This window comes from Ovis canadensis, chromosome 2 (assembly GCF_042477335.2).
Source record: "Ovis canadensis isolate MfBH-ARS-UI-01 breed Bighorn chromosome 2, ARS-UI_OviCan_v2, whole genome shotgun sequence".
Classification (NCBI taxonomy): Eukaryota; Metazoa; Chordata; class Mammalia; order Artiodactyla; family Bovidae; genus Ovis; species Ovis canadensis.
This window is the reverse complement of record NC_091246.1, coordinates 21777306-21796017: the sequence shown is the minus strand read 5'-3', so window position 1 is coordinate 21796017 and position 18712 is coordinate 21777306. Positions and strand designations below refer to the sequence as shown.

Here is an 18712-nt window from a genome sequence, read left to right as displayed (position 1 = left end):
TGGGGTGAGGTTGTGAGGTTTTCTTCCTCTTTTTTTGGCTGCATGACATGTGAATCTTAGTTCCTGACCAGTGATGGAACTCATGCCCACTGCAGTGAAAGCGCAGAGTGCTGGGGAAGTCCCTGGAGTGAGAGGTTTCCTTGATTCTTTTCTGAGGTAAGGGCAAGTTGCTGCCAACAAGGTGTGTCACCTCTGGGCAAGCAAAGTTCTTTCTTTGGAAGTCAATTTTATTCAGTTTCAGAAAAAAGACCTCACATGAATTTGGATTAGAAAATAGGATATCAAGAGACTTGTTTTCCTAGAAATGCAAGAAAAAGAAATAACCCTTCAAGGATAATTTTCTGAATCTTCCTCTTACATCAAAAGATACATATCTTATCCCCACAGTACCTTTACCAAGCATCAACTCACCCTCCTTAAATTCCTTTTAGCTGGGACAAGCCAATTCCCTTCACCCACACCTCTCATTTTTTTCTGTAAATAAATATTTATGTAAAACATTTCCTTTGTTAGTTGGAGACTTCTTTGGTGGACCACGTTGTGCTCAGCAAAAGTGGTTGCAGAAGAGCTGAGGAAGTTGGAGTAACTTAGACCCCTGGCATTTTGGAGTGATTTACAGACAGTATCCTATAATCCCACCATCCCAGACTCACCTTACTATACTAGCTGCTCCCTTGGATGCCAAAGTCCTGAAAAGAAGAAAGCTGTCTTACTCACTCATCGTTGTGTCTCTAGCACTAGGCATAGTCCCTGTGACGCTGTAGGCACTCAATAAATGCAAATTAATATGTGAGGTATGACGGTGTCTTTTAAAAAACAAAATTACTTGTCTTAAAGGGCTCCTGAGATGCCATTCAGAATTTAATGCATCTACCTTAGTGTGAGGACTATGTTTAAGTGTGACAATAAGGGGTTAATTTGGCTGAAACAGTTCTTTTCTTCCATTGGCTGGTGTTAACTGGTATCTGGAATCAAGATTGCCTGGAGAAATATCAATAACCTCAGACATGCAGATGACACCACCCTTATGGAAGAAAGTGAAGAAGAACTAAAAAGCCTCTGGATGAAAGTGAAAAAGAAGAGTGAAACAGCTGGCTTAAAACTCGACATTCACAAAACTAAGATCATAGCATCCAGTTCCATCACTTCATGGCAAATAGATGGGGAAACAATGGAAACGGTGAGAGACTCTTTTTGGGGGGCTCCAAAATCACTGCAGATGGTGACTGCAGCCATGAAATTAAAAGATGCTTGTTCCTTGGAAAAAAAGTTATGACCAACCTAGACAGCATATTAAAAAGCAGAGACATTACTTTACCAACAAAGGTCTGTCTAGCCAAAGCTATGGTTTTTCCAGTAGTCGGGTATGGATGTGAGAGTTGGACTGTAAAGAAAGCTGAGCGTAGAAGAATTGATGCTTTTGAACTGTGGTGTTGGAGAAGACTCTTAAGAGTCCCTTGGACTACAAGGAGATCCAACCAGTCCATCCTAAAGGAGACCAGTCCAGAACATTCATTGGAAGGACTGATGCTGAAGCTGAAACTCCAATACTTTGGCCATTTGACACGAAGAACCAACTCAATGGAAAAGACACTGATGCTGGGAACGATTGAAGGCAAGAGAAGGGGATGACAGAAGATGAGATGGTTGGATGGTATCACTTTCGTGATGGACATGAGTTTGAGTAGGCTCTGGGAGTTGGTGATGGACAGGGAAGCCTGGTGTGCTGCAGTCCATGGGGTTGCAAAGAGTTGGACATGACTGAGTGACTGAATTGAACTGAACAGGCATCTGAAAAAAAAAATGATTCTAACCTCTTCAAAGCCTTTTCTCTTTCAGATTCAAGACTGTGTTTCTGCAGATTGGGGCATTTATGCTAATAGTTCAGCTAGTCTGAAAAAGAAAACAAATCTTGAGTCAACTGAATACTGCTAATATGATTTAGACATTTATTAAGTTAGCTAAATTTAAATTTACTTATGATTAGTTTGTTTGGCGTAGCTCCTTATATAATAATACATGAACTACAATTTTGAATGTGAAGATACATATCATTGTTTAGTATCTTTTAAAATATGGTTGCTCTTTCCTTTTCTTGTTCAAAAGAGGGAAAGCATTCCATGTGTACATTACAGGAAGAAGATGTAATCCTACTGCTCCTTTATCACAAACCTCTCTGGAGGGAGAGCTAGACAGAAGCCAAGCTGCTTTTGCTGGTTATGGCTTCTGGTTGTGTATGTATTGCGGCTGGAAAGGGGTTTGGTAAAGGACAAGAGCAACTGTCCAAACATGTTGTTAGAAAGAAATCTACACACACTTGTTGACTTCTGTTTCAGGTCTCCCAGTCGCAACAATGCCAGGGTTTACATTTTTTTCTGGATAAAAGCAAATAGGGGTTAGACAGAATTATTTGTCTAACATGTTGCTAGTGCACGAATTTTGCAGAGGACTCAACTTGTTCAGATTTAAACAAAGCTACACTAACAGAACATAAACACCCAAGTTGTGTACCAGGAAAAATGATCCTTAAAGTTTCCTGCTCCTCCCATCCAGCCTCTAGGGAAAGTTTACCTCTCTATTCTTGGTTTGTGTTAAGTCATATAATGCTTTGCCAAAGCCCACCCCTATCGTGCAGAGCTATGTGGTATGACTTAAACCATCTTGCCACTTACTGAAAGAACTTGAGAAGAGTTCACTGGTACCAGGTGGTGATCTTTCTTTCATTCTCTTTCCAGCCTCTTGTCTATAAGTCCTAGAATAGGTTGTAGAGCCACCATGGGTGGTGTGCACGTCTAGACGATTCCTACTGGTAATACCAGGAAGACGCAGCAGTTGAAACCTGAAAGAGAAAACCCATCCCTCCCCTAAGAATAACACGTAGGGAGGACTCCCCCTCCCAAACACACACAACCCCCAACACACACACTGAAACCAAAACTCTAATAACAACAAAGGAAAAAGTGGCTATGTGGTGGTGTAGAAAGTTCCTTTTTGGATTTCCCATTCTCTTTGCCTGGAATGCAAGTAGAAAATCTTTTCAGGAGTCAAAATTGTACATTGCAACCAGTCCTCACTACCTGGATCCTCTTCGCTCTTCCCTAATTTTCTTCCCTAGTTCCAGTTCTCTTCCTTTCAGTATTCTTTTCTGTATGCATTTCCACTGTGGATCCCTTTACTCTTTTCCTCCCTTCCTTCCTTCTCCCACTACCCCCATTTCTCTCATTCGTTTCCTACTATGTGTCAAGTATTGTTCTAGGTTCAAGGGATAGAGCAATGAATGAAACCTAGAAGACTCCTGATATTGTGACACTTATATTCTGTACGGAGGTGGGGAGAATGGAGGGGGAAAAAAAGACAAAATAATAAATTTCAGGTAATAAGAGCTTCAGAGGGAATCAAACTGCATAAACTGATAGATGACCTGGGGGTTGGGAAGGGATAAGAATGCTTTAGATGGGAAAAGTCTGTTCGTGGAGGAGGGGTTAAATTTTAATTGAGATCTGTATACAGGAAAGATTCAGCTAAGAGAAAAGCATTCCAGATAGAGAGAATGGCAGTGCAAAGTCCCTCTGTGGTTAGAACCTATGTAACAAGTCCAAGGAAGTGAAAGACAGCAGGTGTGACTATAGCTTGGAGAAAGAGGATGGAAGTGGCAAGACATGAAGTTTTGCAGGGACAGGTCACATCTGGCCTGGAAGGTAATGTAGGGGTTTGTATTTTATTCTAAGTGTGAGAGGAAGCCGGGTCCTAGCAAAGGGATGAATTATTTATCCAGAACACTATCCATTATTTTGTTCCTTTGTATTTTCCATAGGCTAGCCCTATAAGCATTTCATGACAGTGGGGCGGACATAGAGGATTTATTACATAAAGGAGTCTGGGACACACAAGAGGCGACAAATGTGAGACCCTCTGCTTCACTCTACATCCTTGTCTACTTCACCCAGCTCTCTGAGCTGCCCTGTTCCTACATAAGTATGCCAGCTGTCCTTCTTTTTGATAAATTAATCATTTGCCTTTGGATTCTCATCTGGTTTTACCCCCAATTTGTTAACATAATACTTAAAAAAAATCACTCATCTATGTTTCTGCATAGGTCATTAGAGAAAAGATCATGAAAATTTGTTAATTTTCTTTATGGGTGCCATGGGGGGAAGGATGCGGGGAAGGAATAATTAGGGAGTTTGGGATGATCATGTACACACTGCTATATTTAGAATGGATAACCAACAGGACCTACTGAATAGCACAGGGAATTCTGCTCAATGTTAGGGGCTAGCCTGGACGGGAGGGGAGTTTGGCAGAGAATGGATACATGCATATGTGTGCCTGAATACCTTCCCTATTCATCTGAAACTATCACAACATTTTTAATTGGCTACATCCTCATACAGAATCAAAAGGTTTTTTAGGAAAAAAAAGAAAATCTGTTAAATTTTAAAGCAGAATTCCCCATTCATTGCACACCGATGACTCACAACAATGCTGTAATCTGACTACTGGAAGCCATAGCACATCTTCACTGCAGTTATATTAAGTACTTTAAAATTACATCTCCAGTCATCTTTGACATAGTCCCAAAGGTATTTCAAACAAAATCCAACCAAAAAAATAACTGTCAACTAATGAACATTTCTCAGCAGATTCATGTGGTTGGGATAAAAATATCCAAATGGTTCGTGTGACTTTAAAATTACCCAGTTTTGTATCATGTCACTGTAATTCAAAATGCATCATAGTATATATAAAAATCCCACAGTAATCAAATCCAATCAGGATGTCTCTTTACACAAATTAAGTTACCAATTAAATAAATCCCCTTAAATGAGGACTGTATCCAAGGTAAATTAAATTAATCCTATCATTATATTCATCCTACTTGTATTCTCTAGTTGCACTGTAGTATTCTCACCACTTTTTAAAAATTATGACAGTAGAAAAACACACACACACACACACACAATTCCAATGTTTCCATTTAAGAAATATAAGAAAATCAGTTATGAACTTTTAAGCAAACAGCCCATACTTTTGAATTGCTACCTTGGGACTCCACAATAGTGTAAGCATGTGGGTGGTTTTGATCCTATTCACCATATCACAAAAATCCAGCTATAGAAATGAGAGAAAACCAAGGCTTCTTAGGATGCCTCAGTGAAACGGTTCATTTATTTGAACTGATAAGTCTATGCAAATACACTCAGTCACAATAGGGAGCTTCTTAGACCTGACAATAATTTAAATTCTGAAAAGTATACAGGACTATTAGAGACCTTCATCCTTCTGGTAGATTATGTCCCTTGATACTGGAAGGGGACTTGAGTTTCTCCCTAGCCCCCTTCTTAGGATTAAACGAGAGACCTCAGCTTTGGTGTAAAGCTGCCAGCAGTCCTAATCCAAGACAACGTACACAATTTGGACTCTAGGAATGAGAGACAAAAGGAAGGGTGATCTAGAGAGTGGATAGGGATAAAAGTGGGTAGGATTGTTGCTTCTGCAGAAAACGTCCAAGGGTGGCAGATTCTAGCTAAGATCAACGTGGGAATATGTCTTAGTGTGTAGGTAGAGAAATAAGACAAGACAAAGATGACCTCAGCCATTGAGAAGGAAGGAGTCACAGGAAGGGATGTCTGTGTGCAGTAGACAATGGAATTAGAAAGAGCAGAAATGAAAACCAGCAAAGATTCTGATCTAGGGATTAGCTAGCTTAAATGTTCTGTCATCGGACACAAACTTTCTGCAAGGAGATGTAATCTTAATGCAACAAACTCAAATTAGTTCTAGGTTGGGAGTGGTTCTGTTCTCAGACATGAGGCTGAACCTGTTACTGGGGTGGGGGCAGGGGATGAAAGGGTGGAATCTGAGCATCTCAGTAAGTCACCTAGCAGCTCTGGTCACTTTGGACATTCCCAGGGGATATATAACAGCTCACTATAACAACACAACACACACGGACACCTGTTTGTTCCCCAAGACCAACACCACAGTGAGTTTTTACCATCTTAGCTTACAAAGACATTATTTCATCCAGGTTACAGATTTCACAAAAGAGAATTTGACTATATAGATATTTATAAAATGAATGTAGTTGAGAGAAAAGTACAGGGGCTTGAAGTCAGAAAAGCTACTACATTCCAGTCCTCTCTGCTGCTGTTCAGCTGTGTGAACCTGAAGAAGTCCTTTAACATCTCTGGGCCTCTTTGTTCATCTGTAAAGTGTGGTGATGAAGCCCTGTTACTCCCTCGATGTTCTCAAGCAGATTCCAAGACAGGAGCTCACTGTGAAAACTTAAAGCAAACAGAAGACGTGGCACTGAAACAAAGCAGAGAGCTGCTTGAACTCTAATATAATCATCCACCGCCATAAGGGACTCTTTGGCCACTGGTTTGATAAGTATTGTCAAGTGACATTTATTTGTAACTTTTGAGAAAAGTAATTTTCAGATGCTAGTCTTGGAATAGGCTCAACCAGAGTCTTAGATCATTTTCAGTTTGAATGAACAATTCTTATTTTGGGCTTGGTTGGAGGTGGGGCTAGATGAAACTGAGCTGTATATCCTTCTGAAGCCACAAGGAAAAGTCAACCTTTATTCTAGTAGTGTTTGGTCAGGAACAGCTGCTCCATAGGTGTCAGCCCTAGACCCCATCTCATACTTTAAAAAATATCACTAATACCTTTATCCAAAATACACTTGAGTTTTATATGCTGAATATAGGAGAGAAAAGAGTTAATATTCATCAAATGCCCTTTATGAGATAAGCACTTGGTAGTGTTTTACACATATTCTGTCATTTAATCCCCAAGGCAACTTAAAAGGGAAGATATCACTGTCCCCATTTTACAGGTGAGAAACCTGAGGCTCAGAGTGCGTATAACTTGCCCAAGTTCACACCACTAGGACACGACAGAGATTTGATATAAAAATTCAGGTCTTCTGACTTCAGTCCCTACTTTTTCTTCTGTAACATCATGCTATAGAAGAAAAAGAATGAGGGTGAATGATTAGCCAGCAAAGTTGGGGGAAAGGATTTGCTATCAGTAAAGAGCTCACCCATTCTACATCATTCTGCAAAGTCCAACTTTTAAAGAATCAGAATATGATAGAAATCTTCAATATTAAATTGAAAACTAAACATAAGCAATCTGACTTGATGATCCAGAAGGCGCTTTCAGATCTTGCTGTGCCTTAAGGTTTTCACAGTCAAAATTGATTATCAGTGCACTACAGATGTGTGGAAAAGAAAATGCCAGGTAACAGTAGCCAGCTCACCTGCCTCCAAGATGGCAGGCACTATGCAGCTTTTATTATGTCATAGCAAGGAAACAAATAGAATCTATGGTCCTGCGTCTTGGGATATATATCCTAAATATATATCCATTCTTATTCCCAGTGAGAAAGAAGTCACTATAAGAGAATCTCACCTTTCATCATTCATATTCTACCTTTAAAATCCTAAACCAGTTGAACCACTGTGCACAATAATTTTGGCAGTCACAAACTCTGTCACGAAGCAGAATGAGAAATAGGAGAATATAAGTGGTATTTAAATGTCCATCATTGAGTGGGTCAGACTGCATGAGGCAATGTGGCTGTGTGGAGGGCAAGAGGTCTGGGCCCACAGTCAACAGCTTGCCTTTGCCTGAGAGTTATTAAAGCCAACGTTCTTGACTTATATTTAATCTCAGCCATCCCAGTGCCTATATCCCTGGCAACCTTAAAACAATGAATTATCTGCAAGCAATCAGGTCCAAATAAAGAGCTCAACAGTTGAATCCCCAAGAAGTGGCCAGTTTCAGGAAGGCATTTCTTGGCAGGCTAGAGCAGACTGGGGTGAAAGTTGTACCGAAGGCTGGAGAAGAGTCCAATGTGTTTCACGAGATTGGGCTCCACCACGTAGGCCCGTTCCCCCTTGGCCCTCAACAGTGAGTACAGTGCCATGTCCTTGCCAAAGCCCTTGTGGCAGTAAACCTGGGATAGGTAGGTGAGGGTCCGGCGGGCCGCAGGGGCAGGGAAGAGCATGGCAGGGGTGCAACACTGTGAAGCGGGGACCACGCTGTACAGGGAAGGACTCAGCCGCCGCAGCTCCAGGAAGTAGTGGCGGCCCACCAGCTCCACCAGACCCATGCTGTACAAGGAGAAGAAGAGCATGACGGGCCAGCTAAACCCCGGGCGGCTGGCAAACCGCATGTATATCCAGGTTAGTAAGGGCCCCAGCAACATGCCGACACCGACCCACTCAAGGATACGCATGGGCTCCGGGTTGATGTAGTGCTGGAGCCTCTCGGGGTGATAGAGCTTCAGATAGAGGGCATCTTGGAGGTGGGGCTCAGAGAAGCGAGCCCGCAGAAGGTGTTCCAGGACTGGAAAGATCTGCTCCTCTGGGACAGCATCATCTTCCACCATCAGGACGTAGTCTGGGTTGTAGGTCTGCAGGGAGGATTCCAGACAATAGACATAGTCCTGCTTCTCTTTCTCAAACGAGTTGGTGGAAGGGTCGTCACCATAGTCATCCTCGGTGCCCTCATAGCGGTTGGCCACGGGGACGTACTTGGACAGCAGCTTGGCATCGAAATGGCTCACGCTCCGCTCCACGTTGCACAGGAAGAGTTGGTGCCCCTCGCACTGGGGGCCACACTGTTGAAGGAGCCGGTGGAACTGGGACACCACCTGCAGGACGTAGTGGAAGCCAGGCTGCCTGTCCACAGTGATGATGGTGATGACCAGCCAGGGCCGTGGTGTGGCCTGCCAGACGATGGGCACCGAGCCATTGGCAGAGGGCAGCTCCTCAAAGTAGTGCAGGGCAGCTTCACCTTCTTTCAGGCTTTGCTGCAGGAACTCTTGGCTCATTTGGTTCAGATGCCAGTGGCGCAGGTAGAAGTAAGAGTGCAGAAGCCGGTGACAGGCCAGCGGGGCCAGCAGACCAAAGGTCACCACAGTTAAGATGAAGAGCTGGACAGCAGTGCTGCCCCAGGAGAGCCGCCTCAGCCTCCGGAGGAGCATGGCAGCTGGAGAGGCTGAAGTGCTCATGAGGTCGACTCTGGTCAGGTCTGGTCCCAAGAACAAACCATCCTGGACCGTAGGCCAAAATCAGTGCAAGTCAAACCTAAAAAGGGAAGAAGTAAAGAATGGTACAGGGCTTAAAAAAATTCAGGGATGGAACTCAGCACATATCAAACCAGAAATTCTTATTCTAGTCTCTGTTGCTGCTAGAGACTCAAGTGTTTTCTCTAGTACTTTCTTCTTAGATTGTATCTGTTAGTGATCTCTGGGGTTCTTTGATCATTTCTAAGAGTAATGAAACCTTGGTGCATTCAACCAAATCTCCACACCTACAGACACTTAGTTAAGATTCATAGTGTGCCAGAAAAATCACCAGAGAGGCTAGTAAAATCGTTATTTCAATTCAACAGCTACACAGACACAGGTTCTTCCAACTGACACAAAAATAGCAAGGCTTGACCCAAAGGAAAAACAAATTTAGAGTAAGTTCCAATAAATACACTGCAAGTACTTGTTGACTGACTGTACATAGTAATTTCTAAAAACTTTGTATGTCCCAAACAAGAAAGGGACTATTTAGGATTCCCTGAAATGTCTTTATCAACGTTTTCCATTCTTTTTTCTCTAACTTTATGTAACTAAATTCAAAATTTCATATTAACTTAATCCTGATTGGTCTTCCATTTTATATTTTATAAAACTACCATGGGAACCAGTCAGAGACAGGATCTCCCTACATATGCAAGTGAAATCTAGAGCCCCAGAGTTATCTGAAGGAAGATGTATGGGCAGCTTTTTGTGAGGTAGGGAAGGGGGAGGCAGAGAGGAAGATGAAAAAGTTGGTCTAGCCTGGTCCAGAAAGGAATGCAGCATGAGGTCTTCTCTCAGAGTTCAGGCCTGAGGTCAGGCAGGAGTGAAAACAGCTCAGCCACTCACTTGGTAAAAGGTCACTTCATCTCTCCACATCTCTATACCTCTAAAGTGGAGGTAATAATAATACCCATCTCATAGGGTTACTATGAAGATTAAGCGTGTTACAGAGCAAAATAATACAAACTAAAAATGCCATTAAAATATACCCATATGGGGATTTCCCTGGTGGTCCAGAGATTAAGACTCTGTGCTTCCACTGCAGGGGGAACAGGTTCAATCTGTGGTTGGGGAACTAAGATCCTACATGCCGTGCAGCACAGCCTATATATATGTATATATATATACACATATGTGTGTGCTTAGTCACTTCAGTTGCGTCTGACTTTTTGTGACTCTGGACTGTAGCCTGTCAGGTTCCTCTGTCCATGGGATTCTCCAAACAAGGATACTGGAGTCAGTTGCCGTGCCCTCCTCCAGGGGATCTTCCCAACCCAGGTATGGAACCTGCAACTCCTGCATTGCAGATGGCTTCATCACTGCTAAGCCACTGGGAAAGCCTATATATATATACACAGCCTATATATATATAGATACACACACACACATACACAGACTATACATACAAACTTAGTAATAGGAGTAAGAAGGTCTAAAATCCGAGGGAAAATAGATTTGCACCAAAAAAACAGAACTAAAAGGACAAAGCCAGTATAACACCAGTAAGGTCAGTGTATGAGCATGGGATTTTCCAGGCAAGAGTGCTGGAGTGGATTGCTGTTTCCTTCTCCAGGGGATCTTCCCGACCCAGGAATCGAACCCACATTGCAGGCAGACGCTTTACCGTCTGAGTCACCAGGGAAGCCCAACAGAATAAAGGCAAATCTCTTACCTGAGAAGTATAATAAAGTTTGCACATATTGGGAAGAAAATGGCCTAGCTTGTGGGTTATCCTAAAGAACTGCCCAGGTACCATATGAGGCTGCTGTGCTGCAGTCTGTAGTGCTCTCATACATTTTCTCCTCCTTGGGCACACAGAAAGATCACATTTTCTATCCCACCATCTTCAGGTGGGGTCATGTGACTCAGGCTTGCCAGTAAAATGTGAGCAACGTGACAGCTATGACTTCCAGATCAAGGTAACTGAGAGCAGTTGTGCCTTCTTGACTTTCTCTTTCTCCACCTGGAGCTGGACAGCCTTGCTGGATCTACAGGAGGGAGGAGCCACTAGCTGGCATGAGCCTGGGTCCTTGAATGACTGCATAGAACTGAGGTCTCTCCTACTGCTCATCTCCCAGCACCCATCCAACCTAGAGTGGGATGTGTTGTCAGTCATACACAAACTGTTGTATCTAGCCACTAATGATTTTTTGACTTATTAGTGGTTAGCCTACCCTGCACGTTTTGTGTGTGTGTGTGCACGCATGCGCACACACACACACTCATTCACTCAGTCATGACCGACTCTGCAAGCCTATGGACTGTAGCCCACCAGGCTCCTCTGTTCATGGAATTCTCCAGGCAAGAATTGAAATGGGTTGCCATTTCCTCCTCCCGGGGATCTTCCCAACACAGGGATCGAACCTGCATCTCCTGCATTGGCAGGTGGATTCTTTACCTCTGAATCACCTGGGAAGCCCACCCTGCCCATTAGAGTTGTATACAATACCAAACCTCTCTCTATGGTATGATGACATAGTAATTCAAGGAAGTAGAGAGACAAGTCTCATTTCATCAACAGAAGCAGATTATATTGCGGGGCCTCAGAGGTGAGACAGACTATCCCAGTAATAGTAAAAGACTATTAAAGAGGGAAATAAGCAGGGAGAGGTTTGAGTAGTATGCAATCCTTGCTGGGATGTGGACTTCCAAAGTACTGCAGATTGGCTGCATCTCCCTGGGATCTGTTCAGTCACATGGTTGCACATTTCCATGGCCTCAACCAGTTCCGCATCACTACCAGCGGAAGCCAAGGACCAAAGCCTTAGTTGGTCTTGGGAATGGAGTCATTCACTCCTGTTCATACTGTTCTATCTTGCTAAGGGAGCTGTAACCACTTAAAGAAGGAACAAAATGCAGTCAAAGGGATAAGACATGCAGCTCAGAAAATGCCAGGCACATGCTAAGTGCTAAGATGACAGTGCAATTATGATGACAATGCAGAACTCAGGGTTTGGTGTAAAACTGCCATCCAGTCTCCTTCAACACCCTCTTCCAGTGAGTTTTTGGTACAACAAGAAAGTGACACTCTTTAGTCCAAATAAGTCCCGGGTAGACTATTCAAGGAATACATGTGCACACACACACACACACACACATAAAATTATTTAAGAATATAAATCTGATCATGTCATGCTCATGCTTAAAACCATTCTTATATTTCTACTGCTCTTTTAATAAGAGCTTTTGAACTGTGGTATTGAAGACTCTTGAGAGTCCCTTGGACTGCAAGGAGATCCAACCAGTCCATTCTGAAGATCAACCCTGGGATTTCTTTGGAAGGAATGGTGCTAAAGCTGAAACTCTAGTACTTTGGCCACCTCATGCAAAGAGTTGACTCATTGGAAAAGACTCTGATGCTGGAAGGGATTGGGGGCAGGAGGAGAAGGGGACGATAGAGGATGAGACGGCTGGATGGTATCACTGACTCGATGGACGTGAGTCTGAGTGAACTCCGGGAGTTGGTGATGGACAGGGAGGCCTGGCGTGCTGCAATTCATGGGGTCGCAAAGAGTCAGACATGACTGAGCGACTGAACTGAACTGAACTGAAACATCTTATTGTGATTCAAAAGGCCCTTTACGATCTGGACCCTGCCCTCCCTTGATATCTTGTTCTACTGCCCTCTTTGTATGTTCTAGACTAATAAAGGCAAGATAGTCAGTATTTTAGACTGTGTGTGTATTTTAGACACACAGTTGCATATTCCCCTTACATTATTTCTTTTTTTAACTCTTTGAAAAAATGTAAAAACTATTTTTAGCACTCAGGTCACATCAAAACAGGCTGTAGACCAAATCTGGCCTTCAACTCATAGTTTACCAACCCTATGCTCTAGACTATGACTGTCCAACGGAAATATACTGTAAGTCATATATGCAGTTAAAATTTTTCTAGCAGCCATAATAAAAAAGTAAAAATAAACAGATGAAATTCATTTTAATAATGTATTTTAACACAACACATCAAAATTATGATTTCAACATGAAATCAATATAAAAAGTTACAAATGAGGCATTCTATATTCTTTTTCCCATGCTAAGTCTTTGAAATTCAGGTGTGTATTTTATATTCACAGCATATTTCAATTCAACATGAGCCACATTTAAGTGCTTAGGTTCCAAATAGGAAAAGGAGTATGTTAAGGCTGTATATTGTCACCCTGCTTATTTAACTTACATGTAGAATACATCATGAGAAACTCTGGGCTGGAAGAAGCACAAGCTGGAATCAAGACTGCCAGGAGAAATATCAATAAACCTCAGATATGCAGATGACACCATCCTTATGGCAGAAACTGAAGAGGAACTAAAAAGCCTCTTGATGAAAGTGAAAGAGGAGAGTAAAAAAGTTGGCTTAAAGCTCAACATTCAGAAAACGAAGATCTTGGCATCTGGTCCCATCACTTCATGGGAAATGGATGGGAAAACAGTGGAAATAGTGTCAGACTTTATTTTTTTGAGCTCCAAAATCACTGCAGATGGTGATTGCAGCCATGAAATTAAAAGACGCTTACTCCTTGGAAGGAAAGTTATGACCAACCTAGATAGCATATTCAAAAGCAGAGACATTACTTTGCCAACAAAGGTCCATCTAATCAAAGCTATGGTTTTTCCAGTGGTCATGTATGGATGTGAAAGTTGGACTGTGAAGCAAGCTGAGCACCGAGGAATTGATGCTTTTGAACTGTGGTGTTGGGGAAGACTCTTGAGAGTCCCTTGGACTGCAAGGAGATCCAACCAGTCCATTCTGAAGGAGATCAGCCCTGGGATTTCTTTGGAAGGAATGATGCTAAAGCTGAAACTCCAGTACTTTGGCCACCTCATGCGAAGAGTTGACTCATTGGAAAAGACTCTGATGCTGGGAGGGATTGGGGGCAGGAGGAGAAGGGGACGACCGAGGATGAGATGGCTGGATGGCATCACTGACTCAATGGCCATGAGTTTGAGTGAACTCTGGGAGTTGGTGATGGACAGGGAGGCCTGGAGTGCTGTGATTCATGGGGTCGCAAAGAATCGGACATGACTGAGTGACTGAACTGAACTGAACTGAATAGCCACATATAGCCAGTGAGCAAGGCACCTCTAGATATGCTGATCTTCTTTCAGAACATCGACTGTGCTAAGCTCTTGCCTATCTCCTGGCCTTTGCTCACTCAACTCCCTTACCTGAGAACATTCTAATCCCCACACCTTTCCTTGCCTCTTCATATAGAAAGCTTTTTTCTCATTCTGTAACACAGTCTCCTAGAGGAGCTGTTTGCGGCCTTCATAAAGATAGGACTTACTACATAGGTTTTATGTGTTACAGGTTACTCATGTGTTTTGCATTAGCTAAATGGGAGTTGTAAATTGGCACAACCTCTGTAGAATTAATTTAGAACTATCTAACAAGACACACTGGGGCCTCCTAGGTGGCACTAGTGGTAAAGAACCTGCCTGCCAATGCAGGAGACATAAGGGGCGTGGGTTAGATCCCTGGGTCAGGAAGATCCCCTGGAGGAGGGCATGGCAACCCACTCCAGTATTCTTGCCTGGAGGATCCCATGGACAGAGCAACCTGGCAGACTATGGTCCCTAGGGTCACAAAGAGTCAGACATGACTGAAGCAACTTTGCATGCACTCACGCAACAAGACGCCCTAAAGCTCAGCAATTCAATTTCTAGCATTCTTTCCTAGATATATATTCTCATGTGTGAGGAATGACTTATAGCACCAAGTAGAAGAGCAGAATATTGCCAAGCACCCATCAATTAAGTGAATCAAATAAACTATGGTACCTCCAAAGAATGGGATACAGCTACCCAATAAAAGAAGGAAACTCAGGGAGAGACAAAGATGACAACATTTAATGCTCCTGATCTTTCCTCTTCCCATGGACATATTGAATGTACAGCTGCACAAGGAAAATTCCTTCTAAGAGAAATCCAGAACCTAGCTGAGTGACTCCTACACATCAGGCAAATAAGAAAATACCCATATCAAAACAAGCTCTTACCAAAAATTCCAACCTGGCACAGTGCCAGTCAATTGGGACTAACACACCCAACAACAACCAGCTGGTCCCTGAGTGAAAGATTTGGACCACATACACAGAGCTCCAACTTTCAAGGCTCCCACCTGATGGACAGGCCCCAAACACCTAGCTCTGAAGACCAATGGGGCACACATCCATTAGACCAACAGGAATAGCAAAGAAAGAAGCAGTTCTTAATGGGTATGTGAGTACTCTCCGTTGCCGAACCTCCAGGGCTCAAAGGTGAGAGAAAAGGTCAAAACAATGTCCATCTCCCACTCTTTCCTGGGTAAGGGTTTGACTGAACACTTTATAAGCTACTCCCAGAGTGTGTGGCGTGTTGCAAAGAGCCAGGACATCAGAAAAAGAGATTGTTACAAATTTAAGTTTCCTTCATGGATCACAACCTTGTCAGGGCAAACGAGCTTGCATAACTCAATGAAGCTACGAGCCACGCCATATAAGCCACCCAAGACAGACAGGTCATAGTGAAGAGTTCTGATAAAACATGGTCCAAGGAAGGAGGAAATAACAGCCACTTCAGTATTCTTGGGGCTTTTCTGATGGCTCAGATGGTAAAGAATATACCTGCAATGCTGGAGTCCTAGGTTTGATCCCTGAATCAGGAAGATCCCCTGGAGAGGAAATGACAGCCCACTCCAATATTATTGCCTGGAGAATTCCATGAACAGAGGAGGAGCCTAGTGGGCTACAGTCCATGGGGTTGCAAAGAGTTCAACACAACTGAGTGACTTTCACTTTCCAGTATTCTTACCTAGAGAACCCCAAGGACTGTATGGAAAGGTAAACAGATATGACACAGGAAGATAATCCCCCCAGGTGGGAAGGTGTCCCATATGCTACTGGGGAAGAGCAGAGGGCAGTTACTAAAAGCTCCAGAATGAAGTGACTGGGCCAAAGCGGAAATGGCACTCAGGTGTGGATGTATCTGGTGGAGAAAGTAAAGTCTGATGCTGTAAAGAAATATTGCATAGGAACCTGGAATGTTAGGTCCATGAATCAGGGTAAATTGGAAGTGGCCAAACAGGAGATGGCAAGAATGAACATTGATATCTTAGGAATCAGGGAACAAAAATGAATGGGAAGGGGCAAAATTAATTCAGATGACCATTGTATCTACTAATGTGGGCAAGAATCCTTAGAAGAAATGGAGTAGCCTTCATAGCCATCAAGAGAGTCCAAAATGCAGTATTTCGGTGCAATCTCAAAAACAACAGAATGATCTTGGGTTGTTTCCAAGGCAAACCATTCAATATCACAGTAATCCAAGTCTATGCCCCAACCATTGATGCTGAAGAAGTTGAAGTTGACCAGTTCTATGAAGACCTATAAGATCTAGCTGCTACTGCTGCTAAGTTGCTTTAGTTGTGTCCGACTCTGTGAGACCCCATAGACAGCAGCCCACCAGGCTCCTCTGTCCCTGGGATTCTCCAAGCAAGAATACTGGAGTGGGTTTCCATTTTCTTCTCCAATGCATACATGCATGCTAAGTCACTTCAGTCATGTCCAACTCTATGCAACCCTATGGACAGCAGCCCACCAGGCTCCTCTGTCCACAGGATTCTCTAGGCAAGAATACTGGAGTGGGTTGCCATTTCCTTCTCCATATAAGACCTAGATCCAATACCAAAAAAAAGATGCCCTTTCAATCATAGAGGATTGGAATGCAAAAGTAGGAAGTCAAGAGATATCTGGAAAAACATGCAAATTTGACTTTGGAGTACAAAATGAAGCAGGGCAAAGCTAACAGTTTTGTCAAGAGAACATGTTGGTCATAGTAAACACCCTTTTCCAACAACACAAGAGTTGACTCTACACATGAACATCATCAGATAGTAAATACCAAAAGAAATCAGATTAATCATGCTCTTTTGCAGCCAAATATGAAGAAACTCTATGCAATAAAAACAAGACCTGGAGCTGCAGATGGTGACTGCAGCCATGAAATTAAAAGACGCTTACTCCTTGGAAGGAAAGTTATGACCAACCTAGATAGCATATTCAAAAGCAGAGACATTACTTTGCCAACAAAGGTCCTTCTAGAGAAGGCTATGGTTTTTCCAGTAGTCATGTACGGATGTGCGAGTTGAACTATAAAGAAAGCTGAACGCTGAAGAATTGATACTTTTGAACTGTGGTGTTGGAGAAGAGTCTTGAGAGTCCCTTGGACTGCAAGGAGACCCAACCAGTCCATCCTAAAGGAGATCAGTCCTGGGTGTTCATTGGAAGGACTGATGTTGAAGCTGAAACTCCAATACTTTGGCCACCTGATGCAAAAAGCTGACTCATTTGAAAAGACCCTGATGCTGGGAAAGATTGAGGGCAGGAGGAGAAGGGGATGACAGAGGATGAGATGGTTGGATGGCATCACCGACTCGATGGAGATGGGTTTGGGTGAACTCCAGGAGTTGGTGATGGATAGGGAGGCCTGGCGTGCTGTGGTTCATGGGGTCACAAAGAGTCAGACACGACTGAGTGACTGTACTGAACTGATTTATTTTTGGCTGCATCCAGTCTCAATCGTTGGCTTGAGGGATTTTTTGTTTGTTTGTTTCAGTGGGAAGGCTTCTCTCTAGTTGTGATGTGTGGCCTTAGTTGCCCCATGGCATGTGGAATCTTAGTTCCCTGACCAGGGATCACACCCACACCTGTTGGTTACTATGAGTGAAATGACACAGAACATACAAGACATACGAGATGCACACAAGAGACATACACTCTGGCCAGAGGGACAAGAACTGCGTGCACCAGTGAGCTCGCGGTTTATTTATATACATCCCCTCTGGGCAGAATTCCAGACTGTATGACCAAACTTGTTCAATACAGCACATGTGCATAAATGTTATCCTACAGCAAAAGGGAGTGAAATTCCAGCCTACGGTAGAGTCTGTCCAGAGCCCTTATCACAAGAAGGGAATGTTCCCTTATTTGCAAGGGACCATTAATCTCAAGGCTGTGTCCGTCTCCCTGGCAGAACATCCTGTTTGCAAGCAGCACATCTCCACTTTCCCTATTGTGGTCGCATTAACCCTTCACACACCTCCTGCATTGGAAGGTGGTTCTTAACTGCTGGACCACCAAGGAAATCCCTAATGTCTATGATATTGATAACACATGAACTTTAAATGAAAAGTGCCTGATCATTCTCCCTCCTACCACTCCTTGTTACTCACATGTGACCTTAATAATTAGACTCCTAATCTATTCCCTCCAACATGAGACATAATACCTAGAAAATGTCTTTCCTTACATTGAAGAACAAAATACCTCTGAAAGTAGAAAACCTGACACTTGATAAGCAATGCTTTTGGAAAAAGATCTTCATCAAAAGGGGGAGATATAAAAAAATTAATAAATAGAAAACTCAATTAAATAGAGCTTGAGGATCAGAAAGGGAGCTCTCAGGTCCTAGAATGACAACAGAGTCACCGGGAAGAAGAAAGACTTCCCTTCTTTCCTGGCAAGGACTCAGCCAACAAAAAGTCATGAGCTCTTAGTTTACTATTGCCTTCCAACATTATTTTCCCCTCCATAAAAACACTTGCCCTCCCTTGATGTGCAGAAACTTGCACATGACTCACCAT

General features: G+C 43.0%; 1 protein-coding gene across 6 annotated transcripts in view; it reads right to left on the bottom strand.

Annotated features, from left to right (window-relative positions):
- PGAP4 (post-GPI attachment to proteins GalNAc transferase 4) overlaps positions 1-18712 on the bottom strand; it is a 40090-nt gene that overhangs the window by 15430 nt on the left and 5948 nt on the right. For 2 of the 6 annotated variants that reach the window (XR_011254222.1, XR_011254224.1), the window contains exons 2-5: positions 7423-9104; positions 2673-2839; positions 1815-1893; positions 210-689 (exon numbers count right to left, since the gene is read on the bottom strand). Coding sequence is in view for 1 of the 6 variants with exons in the window: in XM_069575541.1 (XP_069431642.1) it covers positions 7817-9028 (1212 nt within the window). In the remaining 5 variants the exon portion in view is untranslated. Of the gene's footprint in view, positions 1-209; positions 690-1814; positions 1894-2672; positions 2840-5141; positions 9105-18712 lie in introns of those variants that run through there. The other 4 variants (XR_011254225.1, XR_011254223.1, XR_011254226.1 and 1 more) reach the window with 3 other exon arrangements.